Genomic DNA, 16,231 nt, shown 5'->3' on the forward strand with positions numbered 1-16,231 from the left:
ACAGACACTTCTCTGAGTTATCGTGTCCGCGTGTCGGACACATTTCGGACACGACACTCATCGATACTTGTCCGACATGCGTGTCTGCTGTGTCCAACCGTGTCTTAATAAAAAAATAAAAAATTCTTCTCCGGACACGTCTGGACACACCTAAAAACCATCACGTGTCTGCGTGTCCAGTCTTATTCTTAACATATATTCTTAAAATAAATTTAGATATAGTATATATTATTATTTATTAAAACAAAAAATATTTTAAATACTTGATATAATTAAAATAAGACATTAAAAATAATTAAAAATTTTAATTTATGTTTTAATATCAATAAAATATCAAAATATTATTATAATTTATCTAAAAAATACTTTATATTTTATATATATGCGTGTCTCCGTGTCATGTAAGATTTTAAAATTCGCGTGTCGGTGTGTCCCGTGTCGTGTCGTGTCCCGTGTCCGTGCATCATAGACGGCCAATGATAAGATTATATGGACTGAAGTAGTCTACTACTAGATACTGAATATCACATATTTTTGAAAGAGGATGCTCACCCAGTGTGGTTTGTAACCACACTGACCCTATTATTGGAACTCGTTTGCCTGAGAGACTGACAAGATCTCCCCCTGTTGATTGGAGAATGTTGTTACTGAGCTTCATTTTTTGAAACGTTGAGTAGAACAGGACGTCGGCGCTGCTTCCAGGATCTAGAAGTACTTTCTTGACCAGTAGGTCGCCCAACTGAAGAGTAATAACCACGGGATCATCCAGGTTCTGTATGGTAGAATTGAAATCTGCTTGTGTAAATGTGACTTGTGGGAGTTGTGTTAGTGCTTCGGCTTCGCTTTGCGGACCTTCTAACAAACATATTACTCGGAATGATCTTTTTTCTCGCCGAGCTTGAGGAGCCTCCATTGGCGTATCCTCCTAAAATATAATTAATTACTCCTCAAGGCTTTTCATAATTGCTCGATGTTACCTTTTCTTTTCCCCGGTGTTGTTGTTCGGGTAATTCATTGGTTGTAGACGTCGTTGTACGTTTTTGGATGTGACCTCCAATATACTTGTCAAGGTGGCTTTGCCGAGCTAGTCTTTCCAGAAGGTCTTTGGCCACCACACAGTCATCAGTAGTGTGGCCGTGCTTTTGGTGGAATGCGCAATATTTAGATTTATTTGCGTTTTTAGTATCTTGGTAGGTACCAGCCTTTCTCAGTGGCTTGATCAATTTTGAATTCAGGATTTCCTTTATTATGTCCTCTCGCTTAGTGTTGAACTGCGTATAAGAATCAAACCGAGGGGTTAGTTTAAAACTTTGCTTACTGCTCGGCGACTTATGTTCATCTCTGTAGTTCGTTTTGTTTGACTTCCGAGCTTGTCTGAGTTTCTCGATATCGATTTGGCCTTTGGCTTTTTCGTGGAACTCAGCAAGAGTCTTTGGCTTGGCTACCGCAATGGTTTCTTGGAATTTTCCTGGTCGGAGTCCACTTTTGATTGCGTGGAGATGGACCTCGGGGTGAAGGTCTGGTATGCTTATGGCGATCTTCATAAAACGAGTCATGTAATCCTTCAGGCTCTCATTTTGTCCTTGCTTGATTGTATTAAGATAATCCGAGTCATGCAAATAAATTGTGGATCCGGCGAAATGCTCTTCAAATAGTTTGGCCAGTTGCTAAAGTCGTGAAATGGAACCTGCAGGCAAAGCACACAACCAATCAAGTGCAGGACCATCTAAATAATTCGGAAAACAACGGCACAAAACAGTATCTAATGCACCGTTAACGATCATTATTGATCGGAATTTTTCGAGAAACTTCTTCGGGTCTCCGATCCCATCATAGGGCATGAGGGTCAGCGGGAGAGTGAATCTTTTTGGTAGCTCGAAGTTCATCACTTCTGGCGTGAAGGGTCCTACGAGTCGTCAGACTCTTCATTTTCTTCTTCAGGCTGAGCTCCCTCAGCTCGGAGGGTCTTCGAGATGTGAGTGTGTTCGGAATGATGCTCATTATCCTCTAATTACCGGTGATGAGTGTCATTATTTTCTATCCGAGCATGGTTCAGTTCAGCGATTTGAGCAGCCATTATGTGATTTTCATCGGCCATTCGTTGGTTGGCTTGTTGTAGCTCGGTTACCATCCGCATAAGCTCGGAAATGGAAGGGGGTAGTACGTCAGCCATAGGTGTAAGTGAGGGTGATGGGACCAAAAGAAAGAATGGATTTCCTCGAGCCCCACAGTGGACGCCAATTGATCTTGTCTGTGAAATAGGTCGGCCTCCACAACTTGGTGATGGCAAAGCTATAACCTTAGGGCCTGAGCGTCCAACACTCGATTCCGAGCTTTTCTTCTCGTCACAGCGTGAGCAAATAAGGAAGAGGGGAGGAGTGTACCTGCAAAAGCACTCCAAAGTTTAAGTCAGTGTATTGTCTTATTTCAACTTCATCCAAAAAAATGTTTTACCTCCCTTTATATGATGAATTCTTCATCCGTTACCTTCTCGACCATAATCGTCGGTTCTCGAATTGATTTGTAACCGACTTTATTATGTCGTTTTGATGTCAGTTATGATAGGAGTATTAATCTGACCGAGTTATGCCTCATGAAAGGCCGAGCTTATAACGGGCGACAGTTATAGTTCTTAGTGACAACGGCTATAATGCCGAGTTATAACTCGTATTAAAGGTGGCCATATCAATATATATAATATAAATTAAACTAAAAATTTAAAAATAATATTATTAATAAATAAAAAGTTTAACATATACTCAAAATATGGTATCTAACCATAAATATTATACTTTTTAGATTATTATTAACTTGAGAACCGAAGTTTTTTATGTAAGTACCCACACTACAAGAAAACCAGCAGATAGCGGCGGTTATTTAGCAGCAGTTTTATAAAATCGCTGCTAAATAGATTTTGCCAGCGGTTCTTGTAGCGGTTTTAGGGGACGCTACCAAATGAGCTTATTTTGCAGCGATTTTACGGTAACCGCTGCAAGATGTACCCGTTTTGCAGCGGTTTTTGTGGCGGTTTTAGGGGACGCTGCTAAATAATCTCATTTTGCAGCGATTTTTCTGTAACCCCTGCTAAATGTCCAGTTGTTGAAAACATTGATACTCGTTTTGCAGCGATTTTTCCCAACCGCTGCAATATTTTTTAATACTTGAATTTTTTTTGTATAAACATTATTGCCTTCTTATAACTGTTCTAATCCTCATTATTTTTTTTAATGAAAAGATAAGGTTCAAATACTGCAACTTAATTAATGCATTAAATAGATTTTCAATCTTGTGTTACATAAAAAAGAATTCATTAGTTAAAAAAAAATTATACATGAATAACTAAAGTCGAATTTACGAATCATGTTTTCTCTTGTAGTATCAGCCATTTTGAGTTTGTATTTAACCATAACTGGTAACATAAAAATCAAGTAAACGTCCGAATTCACTAAGTCAAGACAAAGTTCAATGGAAAAAAAATCAGAATTACTAATGTAGACAAACAAGTTTTGAGTCAAAATTTATCATCAACATCGTATTGACCTGGCCAGAAATACTCTGTCAAAAAAGCACTGCAGTGACGTGATAACGGATCTGATAAGTCATCTCCAAACCATGGCATCTTGTTCAGATCGAAACCCCTTTTTGTAGCATGTACTGCATCTTCTCTGTGTTGGGTGTTTAAAGTTTCATTGTCTTCTTCTGGAACCCTATTAAGCTCAACATCCCTGGAGATGTCATATCCACCGGAGGAGATAGCATCTAAATCATCTTCTGAATTAGTGCCTGCTCCATCTAGAGTGTCAGCAACTATTTCGCCTGAATATTCCGCTGACACTGAATATATGAACATGCAACCAACAACATATAGCACTAGTTAAAAGATAATGATAACTTCCAAGTCATTCTAGTTATTAAGGAAAGAAATTTTCGGAAATATGGGAAGAGGACTTTCAAAATTAACAAATGCAAAATTAAATATTACCGTCTCCTTCTTCAGTAGTTTGGACAGATTTCTTGGAAAGAAGCTCTCTAATAGCACGTTCTATATACTTGAATTCCTCTTTTGAAGCAATCTCCAACTCAACACCATGCGAGTTATTAAAGCGCATCTGCACCATAATAAAATGTATAGTTGATGGTCTATTTTGTAAAACATATCGTGTTTCTGTAATTCACTTACTGTGCTAGAAATTTATTACCAACCTTTAATTCAGCAAGTATGTCTTCAGATGTCCTACCAGCTACAAATGTCACAAAAACATAGCCAAATTTCTCCTCGTACCTTGATCCACATTCATGAAGTTCCTACAAATTTTAGCATTAATGGAACAACTATCACTGGTTAAATGTCATAAGTATATAGCAACTTAAAATTCTTATTTTTCAAATAATGTTGAACGCAAGTGTTTAAGAGTACGGCTAATGAACATACCTGCACAGTTGCTTCGTTCGCCGTTTCCAAGTATTCATTAGAACAAGATCGACCTGATAAAGCCTCCAACCAAGACCTAACATTCAACTTACGGGACCATATGTCTCTGGCAACCGTAATTGCATGTTCCAATGAAGAGAATGGAGAGGCCATAGCCATTTTGTTAGCGAACGTTGTGCCTGCACAGCATGATGAGAAATCCTCCGTTTTCATTTCTCTTGTTACAACACCTTTTTATATTAACTATACTTGTCAATGATAACAATATTGTAATTCAAGATAATTTACTCGATGTCATAATTTTCTTTATTGGATGTTAAGAACAATAACAATGATGATGAGGAACTGATGGCATTCATGAAAATCAACTTGAAATGAAAACTTAATTCAAATACGAAAACACAGATAGTAATGTAACCAGCAAACTGCGCACATCATAAACACTGTTAAACTTATCTAACACACACATATACTATGAAAATGATGCACATGTTTTGCCTTATTTTCACTATGGCACATAATCTATGTTATCAGAACCATCTGCTACTGGGTCTTCTATATCATCATCTCTTGTCAACTGTAAATCACTGATGTCACCTGATGCTGACATGTTCAACCCGGGCTGAGGAGAAAAAGCAGCTTCAACATCCTCATTCTCTCCTCCCATGTCATACAAGTCTCGTGGTTTTACATGAACCACTACACTCCATTCTTGATCTACTTCATCACGTACATAGTACACGAGCTGAGCTTCTGATGCCAATATGTACAGTTCATCCTCTTCTCGATCACCGGTGTGAATTGGACGAGCGAAATTAATGCTGATAAGGCTCAGATGGTCTTCTTTGATTCCTCTGCTCGTAGTTGTATCAGCCCAAATACATTTGAACAAAACCACTGTGAAATGGCAGCTGTAGTTCAGTTCGATGATGTCCACAATTTTTCCATAATATGGAACACTACCAACAGCCACTCTGTTGTCACACATGCTGGCATAACTTCTTGTATTGGATGAGACATAAACTCCACTATTTTGTGTTTTCAGCCCATCTTCCTTTGTGATAGTCCTAAACTTGTACCCATTGACGTTGTATGACCCAAACCGTCTTGCCTGAAGCATGGCACCACATGCCAGCAACTTCATTTCTTTCGAATGTACGGTACTATCTATTGGAACCTAGCACCATAAATTAGAGTTTGTTCGTATTAAAAATTGAAATTTACAAGAAATAATTCTAGGACAGAAATAAGTTGGTCAGCTTAAATTTCAGCGAACCTCACGCTTGAACCGACTTGAAAATTCTGCATGCACAACACGGTCTATCTTAAAGTGCGACCTTGTTTGATCCCGTAACTTTCGCTTGGTTTCTGACCTAAATTTACTTCATGACATAACAAGAAATTATTCCAACGACTGAGTATTTGAAATTGGTTATAATCGTGCTTAATGATTACATGTGCATACTTACTCAATAAATGGAGCGACGGCCTCGCAATTGACTAGCACATGACGATGTGCCTGATCTCTTTCCATTGGGGTTAGTGCAAAATGTGATACAGCCCCCGAAGCTTTTCCAATTTCAGGGAACATAGTACATCCTGCATTGTTTGTTATCTCAACAGGTCGATCGTCAACTCACGCTGGACGGTTGATTCTAGTCTCAGTATTATCCAAATATCTGGAGCAGAATGTCAAAATCTCCTCGGATAAATAGCCCTCCACAATTGAGCCTTCAGCTTGTGCCCTGTTACGCACGTATTGCTTCAATCGTCCCAAGTACCTTTTACATGAATCCGACATAACGTTTAGTATACACGTAAGAAAATTGGAAAAAGGATTCTTAAATGAGTTTATTAGCACGCTAACCTTTCTATTGGATACATCCACCGATAATGTACCGGGCCACCAAGTTTTAGTTCATCAACGAGGTGCACCGTAAGGTGAACCATGACAGTGAAGAAGGATGGAGGAAATATCATTTCCATCTGACACAGAGTTTGCACAACATGATTCTGAAGGGAACCAAGCTGCATAGGATTTATAGCTTTTCCACAGAGTTCTTGGAAAAATGAGGACAGATTTGCAATCACATTCGATACCGGACTTGGCAATGCATTCTTCACCAATATTGGAAGTAATTGTTCCATTAGAATGTGGCAGTCGTGATTCTTCAACCCATACAACTTGCGCTGCCGGATGTCAACACAACGAGCAATATTACTCGAGTAACCATCTGGAAAGACCACGTTCTGTAGAGTCTTCAGAAATACATCCTTCTGTGGATTCGACATTGTGAAGATTGCTGAATGATATTTACCACCTTCGTCCGGCCACAATTCAGGCCTTATGCCCATGCTTTGTAAATCTTTGCGAGCTTTAAGATTATCTTTTGATTTGACGCTATCGTTTAAAATAGTGAAGACCACATTGTCACAAATGTTTTTCTCTATGTGCATCACGTCAAGGTTATGACGCAACATGTGATCCTTCCAGTACGGAAGATCAAAGAACACACTCCTCTTTTTCCAATACGAGTCATCTTGATCTGTATCTTCACTAATGCGTCTTCTTTTAGCTGTCAGAGTTGAGTTCTTCCCAAACGTTACATGCATGTTACACTGCTGTCTTAAGACATCTGTTCCAGAATACTTCTTCGGTGGATCCCTGCTTTCAGCTTGTCCGTCAAATCGACTACGGTCTAGTCTATACTTATGGCTCCGAAGCAAGAAGCGGCGATATCCCATGTAACACCATTTTCGACTGAATGTTAGTCGCTGAGGCTTAGCGTCCACATTACAGTTCGGACATGCTAACCCACTGTACGTGTTCCATCCAGATAAATTTTCCAACCCCGGAAAATCGCTAATAGTCCGCATTAGCGCCGCACGCATCTTGAAAGTGGTCCTCTTATTAGCATCATAAGTTTCAACACCATCCCACAATTGCTTCAACTCATCCACCAAGGGCTCCAAATATACATCTATGTCATTACCCGGCATTTTAGGACCGGGAATAATCATAGATAAGATAAAAGAAGTTTGTTTCATGCAAAGCCATGGAGGAAGATTGTACAGAATAAGAATCACTGGCCAAATGGAATACTTCGTACTCATATTGCTAAAAGGATTAAATCCGTCACTAGCTAAAGCTAAACGAACATTGCGCAGATCGTTGGAAAAATATGGATACTTTGCATCAAATTCTTTCCATGCTTCAGCGTCCCTTGGATGCCTCAAGTACCCATCATTATTGTCAGACTCTTTATGCCATACCATGTCAGTTGAAGTCTTGCTACACATGAATAACCGTTGCAGTCGTGGTATAAGAGGAAAGTAACGGAGAGTTTTTGCTGGGAGAGGCTTTCCGTTCTTCCTGACCGGTATTTTGATTTTCGTAACGGAACCCTTTCGCGTTTTTTGCTTCCATCGTGAAGTCCCACACTGTTTGCATTTGGTCGCGTCTTCATCATCACCCTAATACAACATGCAATCATTTGGGCATGCATCAACCTTTTTATATTCAACCCCAACTTTCGTATAGTTTTCTTCGCTTCATAGAAAGTGGATGGGAGTTTGGCTTGCTCGAATGCATCCCGCAATAAGTCCAAGATCATCGACATGGTCTTGTCACTCACCCCGCACATACACTTAATGTGATAAAGTTTCACCAAAAAAGACAACTTTGAGTATTTCGAGCAGCCGAGATATAATTCCTCTGCTCCATCCGCAAGAAGATCGTGAAAATTCTGTGCCTCGTGACTTCGACCATCGTACAAGTACGGCAACTCCAGATCATCGTCTTCTACAGGATCCCCTGTTGTGGTCTCCTCACCTCCAGGAGGCATTGTGAAGTTAAATGCCTCTTGCACCATTTGAAGATATGGATTTTCATCGGTTGTAACTTTCTCAAGTATCGGTGTGCAAGTAGATCTCTCATCAGCTGGTTTTTCACCATGACGCAACCACAAAGTATATCCAGGAGGAAAAGGCTTTATCAACAGGTGGTCGTATGCATCCTCTCTTGTTTGCATAAATTGAAACCCACATTGAGGGCATGGACATTTTATCATGTTATCCGACGATGCATTCACAAATGCAAAGTCTAGGAACTTATTAAGTCCTCGTTTATATTCTATGCTATCTCGTGGCTTAAGAATCCAGGTTTTGTCCATATCTATTGTACACCAAAAAACGTACATAATTACATGTATACAACGACGATGAAATGTACGCCAATTTAGATATATTTTGTAGTACATTTTGAACTTATTCAAAATATAAGAATGATATAATTTTAAACGATTTGGATAATATTGATTTGGTTTAAACTTTTTCACGTAATTTAATTTTATGCAAATGCTTGATTTGTAACGTGCTATTTTAAATTTAGTTTTCAAATTGTTTTGATCTAATAAAATATAATTTGAATTAAATAGAATTTATATTCTAGTTAAACTTTAATCTTTTACTTTAAAGTTGTCATTCGAATATTTGGCTCATATATTTAAATAATATTTTAAATTGCTAATACGTATATGTATATATATATTTATTTAAATTAGTCTCTCAAATTTTTATTAATAATAACATATTTTACTCAAGTTATGTAACATATAAATAGTTATTATTTAAATGTTTAAATTTTAAATAAATTTAATTTAAATTTTTACAATTTTAAACCTAATTATTTGGATAATATATAATTTCATATATTTGTTAATAATTTCATTTTGGTGACTTATGATGGATAAATATGTTTTAAAAGAAAAAAAATAAGCCTCATGAGAAATTGTAAGCCGACAACATCATTAGGGACAACTATTCGAAGGTCTGTCCATATCTACAACCAATTAAGGTACTCAACTTTAATTTTAACTAAGTTCAAAAGTACTCCCTAGTTTGTAGTATTATTTTAGCATCTTTTTAATATTTTAAGCATAAAACAAATAAAAGAATAAATTACTGAAATAAAAATGACACACTATTACCACACCACTCTGTGTTGACATACATAGTATAATTCGGTGCGTGCATAACTCGATGGTCTCTTTTAAAAATTTGATTAATAGAACTATTTTTGTTAAATACATTTTTAGAATATTTTAATAAAAGCTGATTACTAGTTTGTTCTTGGAAAAAAGTTTCTATAAATTTTTTCAATGATATCGTATGTAATTTTTTCTCCTTTATGTATTATATTAATTAGTTATATTAATCTTTTATTACAATACATTTTTTATTTACTTTACACAGTATTTATTTTACCTTATTTGACTTATCTTAAATCTTCTCATTATTTTATTTTTTACTTGACAATTTATTTTTATTTTTCATATATAACTTTTTTATAATTCGTGACATGCATGTTCCCCTTTAATTTAAGTAACTATTATAGTTTATATTTTACCGTAGATTTTTTGTAGTGTTGTGTATTTATTTTTAATGTTTTAGTTATATTTAAATATAATTATAAAAATATTATTTCATTTTTTTCAATCCTACCGCATTTAGTAGATAAATTACGAAATATTCATATATTGTTACTTTGAATGTGTTTGAAGATTTTTATAATATTAAATATAATAATAATTTGTGTTTAAACTCTTTTAATAAATTTTTAATTATTTTTTATTAATTATCCTGTACATTGTACATGAACATGAACATACCATAGTTTGGTACTAATATTAGGGTGATAGAAATTGATGTAAACAAACCATTAATTTTTTTTTGAGATAAATAATTAGAACACACATCGAAAATAGTATTATGACAAAAAAAAAAGGGAAGTAATAACTCTAAAATACTCCAAATAATACAAATAGAACACATAAATAATTACGCACCTTATGTTTATAGGTCAATGATACCAAAAAAATAGTCTGAAATGTATATCAAAAAGATGAAAAATAGTTAGTAAATATAAAATAATTTCCAAAAAATTTATGAAATTCATCAAAATTTTTTCAAACAATTTTATCACAAAAATAAATTTAAAATGATTATATTATACAATAATAATATAAGATAATTAGGTGAACCGACTGAACCGGTCAGGTTTATCAAAAAACCGGTTCTCAAAAAAATAGAAAACCCCACCCCTAATACACCGGACCCTCTCTTCCGTATGTCTCATCACTCTCACATAGTAAACTAAATCCCTAGTTTGCTTAACCTAGGGGAGAACAGCCACCGCCAACATTAGCCCTGAGGCAACGCCCTACTAGCCACTGTCAGCTCCCCCAGCCGCCGCCATTCTTCTCTTCCTCACTGTATCTGATCGTCGCGGGCCAGTCACCGTCGCGGGCACGCACCGTCGCGGGCATTCACCGTCGCTGCTCACTCACCGTCGCTGCCGGGTAAGTTCTGGGTTTATACTTTCTAGCATTGTTTTCAACTATTCACTTTTGGTTCTGGCCTTGTGTTCTGCAGACTTCGTTTCTTATGTTCTTCTTGTTTTTTTTAATTTTTTAATTTTTTAATTTTGTTTTTTTATATGATTAATCAAATGTGAATATGTTTGTTTTAGCTTGAATTTGAGAAGGAATTTCATGTATTTTGAATTTGAGAATTCTGCTTTCTTCATTTTTTTAGTAAAAGTGTAACAGATAATTTGGGATAGAGAAAAGGAATCATATAACTCGTGCTTTTTGAATGTGTGATAATTACAAAAACAGCGTCCACAAGTACATACAGAGAGGGATATAGATGAGGTGCTAGAATAGTGTGAGAGAATAGACAATTGTGAAAAGATCTGAGGATGGGGTACTATATAGGGTGAATTATTATTGTTGTTTGGCTATTTGGATTATGGCATCAGATTCATGAATGTGAATGGTGTTTCTAGTTTAGGTTTCTGTTCACATGGGAAGTGGCCTAATCAGGTGGAATTGAAGTAAAACTAACACAAGGGTATTTTTGGTTTGTTGTGATTCTATTTTTAGTTTTTTTTTTTTACTTTTAAAATTATACAGCTTAATCCCCAATTAATCTGATCCTTCGTGTATAGCAATGTAACTAATAATTGTAGTAATAATAATAACAACAATAATGAAGAAACTTATTAATCTCATGAGAATGTTAAAGCTGCTCCTATTGCTATTAATTAGAGAGTGACTAGCTATTATTTATGATTTTCGGTTAGATGAAAATGCCTTTCAAAATTAAAATTGGAACACATCCGCACAAGTTGATTATGTTACCGTTCTAACTTTGAAATTTTGAACGATTATGTGGTTTTAATTTTTTCTTGAGAGATTATTTCATTGTTTTCTTTCTATGGGGATGCTGTTTTTTTATGCAGCAACTCTCCGTTAGTAGGTGGATACATAATTGGTTTTCTATTTTATTTGTTTTAGTCTGGTAAAATAGAGAAGGATAGTGCATGTTGGGTTTCTTGTAGTTGAATTCTGTGAGTTTTGTTGTAGAGAATTGTTGATGTCATAAAGTATGTATTTTGATAATACATGTCTTTTTGAGGTGGTTAATTATTATATGTTGTCTTTTGATTTGAACTACTTGTAGCGAGCCTTCCACTATGAGGACGATAAAAGAGGGTGGATAAAGCGGGAAATTTTACAAAGAATAGGAAACTGCTGGAGGAATTCAAGAAATCATTTGTTCCATAAGGTTTATGACGAAGAACTAACTTTTGAGGAAAATATCAAGCGTAAGCCAGTAGGAATAGAGGCAAATCACTGGAAAAAGTTTCTTCAATATCGATTGGACGATGACACGCAGGTAACAAATATGTAGTTGAAATTTCAATGTATGCGATTTTAAATATGCTGAATTTATTGTGATAGTGAAAAAACTACTACCCAAAAGGTCATCACTTTATCATTTTTTTTTGTTTCCTGAAGTTGTACGCTCAAGGCTGATTTATAGAATCATTAACAGTGTCGTAATTTATTCCGATAACATTTATTTTTTTTCGTTTTGTGTGCAGGAGAAGTGTAGAAAAAATACCGTTAATCGTTCAAAGCAACAATACACACATACCGGAGGTTCTAAAATGATGGCAAGAAAGAGACACGAAGAAGTAATTAATTTAACTTCAGTTCAACAATATTGACGTGTTTCTGGTAATACAGTATTGTGTTTAATACAAATGTGTGTTGATGATTGTTATAGGAGCAACGACTGGAAATGCCTATTGGGAGAGGAGAGGGATGGACCATGAGTCATAAAAAAAAGAATGGAAAGTATATGAATGAAGAAGCGCGTTTGGTTGGGGTAAATCATGTTCATTACTTTTTCAAATTTCCTTTTGCAATTACTATCATTGAATTTAGATTAGTGTAAATCCGGACCTCACATGTTTGCAGGAAGCAATTGAATTTGTTGAGAGCCAAGACCCCTCTAGCAAGGAATTTTCACAGAATGATTCCCTTGCACAAGTGCTTGGAAAGGAGCACCCAAGAAGAGTTCGTGGACTCGGTATTGGTACATGTCCGAATCGGTGTTTTCGTAACATTCCAGAGCAGTCGGACTACGGTGTACAGATTGAGGAGTATCAAATGGAGATTGTGAAACTCAAGGCAGAAGCAGCAGAACTCAAGGCAGAGGCAGCAGAACTCAAGGCAGCAGTAGCAGAGAAAAAGGCAAAGAGACAAAGAATGGAGGCAGAGGCAGCAGAGGAAAAGGCAAAGAGACAGATAATAGAGACAGAGGCAGCTGAAGGGAAGGCAAAAATATAGACAATGGGAGATTTGTTGACATACATAATCCAGCAACAAGGAGGTAATTTGCCACCTGAAATAGCTGCGGGTTTGGATTCTTTGAGAAGTGCACCAACCTCATCCCATGCAAGATGATGTGTGGACACTAATGATTTGACTTATCAGTGTTGGAATCTTTATACTCTTTTATTATTTACTTTCGTAATGACTTTTGAGATATTTATTTGTAATTTTTTATTTTGTTGACTTTATTTGTAGTTTACAGTAATGGATGCAAATTATCGTTATAATGATTCACCTTTGCATTTATTAATTATGTTTTGTTTCGTGTGTTGTTTTTGGATTGGTTGTTGGTTATTTTAATAAATTAATGCAGTTGAGTGGATGAACATATAAAAAACAAAAGAGTTGTCATTTTCTATTATAAATTCTGGTATTTTTTTTAAAAAAAGTGTTACTCGACATTTGGCAGCGGTTTTAATTCCGCTGCTATATTCATAACAGGATTAGTAAACGTATGGGATTTTGCAGCGGTTGACAACCGCTTCAATCTCCCTTAAATCATATTTTGACGATTTAGCAGCGGATGAAACCGCTGTAAAATAATTCCGCTGCAAAATACCATTTAATAGCGGTTGTTCCAGCGGTTACTAATAACCGCTGCTAAGGGTTTAGCCGCATACTATCTTTCAGCGAATTTATCAACCGCTGCTATTCGTTTGGCAGCAGTAAAAAACCGCTGCTAATCCTATACATAACCGCTGCTATCTGCCGGATGTGGTGTAGTGCCACCACAAATCCATTGCCGATTGTAAGACCGTCCTCCTTCTCCCACGAGCTAACTTGGCTAGTCTAGCATGGATCCGGGTTAGTTCTTCCTCAATAAGAATAAAATTTTTCAAATATGAATAATATATATATCATCTTCTGTTGTGTATATATATAATTATATATCGCTCTTCCTAGTTCTGTCATGGACTCATGATTAAGCAGATATGTCATGGCGTATATGTTTCAATTAGTTCCGTTTTTCTTATCCATATTTTTGTTTCTTTTCCTCTATATAGCTCTTACTAGATAAAGGGAAATAGAGAAGTAGCTCCCTTCATTATATTTATACCTAACTATATATACCTAGCTAAGTTTTTGGTTAATTCTAACGCCTGATTAGTCTGAAACCTGTTCACGCGATTGGCGTTGCTTTCGATATCTTAGTGGATGGTTGTGTTGAGGTGACATAAATACACGTAGCTGGTACTGGCAGTGGTTGTTAATTATGAAATTAGGTTTCATTAAGTGAAGTTCAATATAATAATAGTCCAATTATCTCTATAATGTTTCCAATTTTCAAATGCCGGTTGGTGTGGCCCTCTACTGCGATTTGGCTCATTCTCTTGGGAATGTTTTCCACTGATTTGCGGTGTTCACCTAAAATCGACCTAACAATTGCATGCTTTTTTTGTTTGTTTGTCTGTTTTGAAGAAACTGATTTTCATTTCTTTCTTCTTTTTCGTTCACCTAGTGAATTACAGATTTTGTCCTTAAGCCAAAAATTTGCGCTGAAATAAACGTCTTCTATGGTATGAAAAATGCTTTTGCACGCTACTTAGAACACACAATAAGTAATTATAAACGAAAAGGATCTTATTATTATTAAATATTCATTTGGTATGTGTATTTTTGTTATGGTATATTGTATTAAACCTTACTAATTAAGCAAAATTTCAAGAGAGAAATGTATTTTCGATATTAAGAATGCTATATATGCATATTAAAAATAATCATCCAGCAAGCAGTTATTATATAATTATATATAAATATATGTATAATTTAATTTATTTTTAAGGTATATTTTATATTTTAATGTCTAATTTTAACATAAACATGACACGGTCTATTTGACATTTAATTAGATTTTTTAAGTATTTAGTCTGAGATAGTATTTTGATTAGCAGCACAAAAAGCTAAGCAAAAATTACAACCGTGTGAAGTTTGATAAATGAAAAACTAACGTGTTCATCCAAATTATCGTTTAAGAATATAAATTATAAAGTTTGTTTATTGATGTTAATCATGTTATCTTGAATTCGAGAGCCATCTATATCCCTTAAGCTTTAGGGAAAATTAATTAATACCAAAGACCTAAGAGATATAAATCAAGAAAAAGAACCATTAATTTTTAAATTATTAAAAAGGACTAAACTCAAATTTAATTATGAAAAATGAATGTGTGAAATAATAATATATATAAACACACTATTAGACAAATTATTTTTAGCAGTTCTTTATTTATTTATTTTTTAATGAAAAAAAATAATCACTAATATATTTACTGACAATTAGACATTAATTATTTTATACTTTGTTTTTAAAAATATCTAGTAGCAATTATACAATTGCAATAAAAATATTTTTACTTGATGCAAAAAATATATAATTATCATTATAACATATAGTAATAAGATTTAGCTAATATTTGTTCTTCAGAGGCGGGTTGTTCTCAACTGCTGGTATGTGAAATTAGAGTAACAACGACGGCGATTCTAATTGACTGCTCTCCTAAAATAGCTGCTAAAATTAGATTTTGCTGTAGTGTCAATAGTAAACAATTTTAAATATTTTTATTTAATAAATACAAAATAAATGCATTAAAAATTTAATTTTTTTTATATTTTTAATAAAAAGTTTTTTATTTTGTAGTCTTAACATATATCCTTAAAGCATATGATAGATAAACTCTAATAATAATAGCAAATAAATAATTACCATAAAAATATAAATTAAATAAAATATATAATGACTATTAGATTAATGCCACTAAAAATTTGTGATTAAAAATATTTTTTGTTGTAGTGACCAATACAAATATACCGACGACTGATTTTTATTTTCATCAACATCAAGTATTTTCAATATTCATAACATACACCTTAATTTTATTCAACTATATACATTTACCATACTTATTCCTATATTCCATGATGGTGGTTGTTGATGAATTAGGAAACTTGTCAAGCATCGATTCATTGAAACACTTATCTCCAATAATTTTTGTTGAGTTGTAATGTATATTATTAATACGGCGTTTTTTTTGAATGCATGCATGCTTTCTCTCTCT

The 16,231-nt window shown here is 34.8% G+C and overlaps 2 protein-coding genes across 2 annotated transcripts; both read right to left on the reverse strand.

Annotated features, from left to right (window-relative positions):
- Positions 1–463: 463 nt before the first annotated feature.
- Positions 464–913, reverse strand: LOC148561288 (uncharacterized). The gene has a single exon (XM_088490720.1). The coding sequence runs from the start codon at positions 911–913 to the stop codon at positions 464–466; it is 450 nt and encodes a 149-aa protein (XP_088346846.1).
- A 4,027-nt stretch (positions 914–4,940) lies between these two features.
- Positions 4,941–7,708, reverse strand: LOC148561289 (uncharacterized). Its single transcript, XM_088490721.1, has 4 exons — positions 6,300–7,708; positions 6,073–6,213; positions 5,709–5,805; positions 4,941–5,609 (listed from the first exon to the last, which is right to left on the reverse strand). Exons 1-4 carry the CDS (start codon positions 7,706–7,708, stop codon positions 4,941–4,943), a joined length of 2,316 nt encoding a protein of 771 aa, XP_088346847.1.
- Between the last annotated feature and the right edge of the window lie 8,523 nt (positions 7,709–16,231).

Source organism: Arachis ipaensis, chromosome B6 (genome assembly GCF_059453495.1).
Source record: "Arachis ipaensis isolate K30076 ecotype BB chromosome B6, ASM5945349v1, whole genome shotgun sequence".
Lineage (NCBI taxonomy): Eukaryota > Viridiplantae > Streptophyta > Magnoliopsida > Fabales > Fabaceae > Arachis > Arachis ipaensis.

What these genes read in the sequence shown, in the direction of transcription:
- LOC148561289 (XM_088490721.1), bottom strand. Translation starts at nt 7,708, where the DNA reads ATGGTATGGCATAAAGAGTCTGACAATAATGATGGGTACTTGAGGCAT. An exon ending in TGGATGTATCCAATAGAAAG is followed by an intron (nt 6,214 to 6,299) that starts GTTAGCGTGCTA and finishes TTCATGTAAAAG; the next exon opens with GTACTTGGGACGATTGAAGC. An exon ending in CAAGTCGGTTCAAGCGTGAG is followed by an intron (nt 5,610 to 5,708) that starts GTTCGCTGAAAT and finishes TTATGGTGCTAG; the next exon opens with GTTCCAATAGATAGTACCGT.
- LOC148561288 (XM_088490720.1), bottom strand. Translation starts at nt 913, where the DNA reads ATGGAGGCTCCTCAAGCTCGGCGAGAAAAAAGATCATTCCGAGTAATA.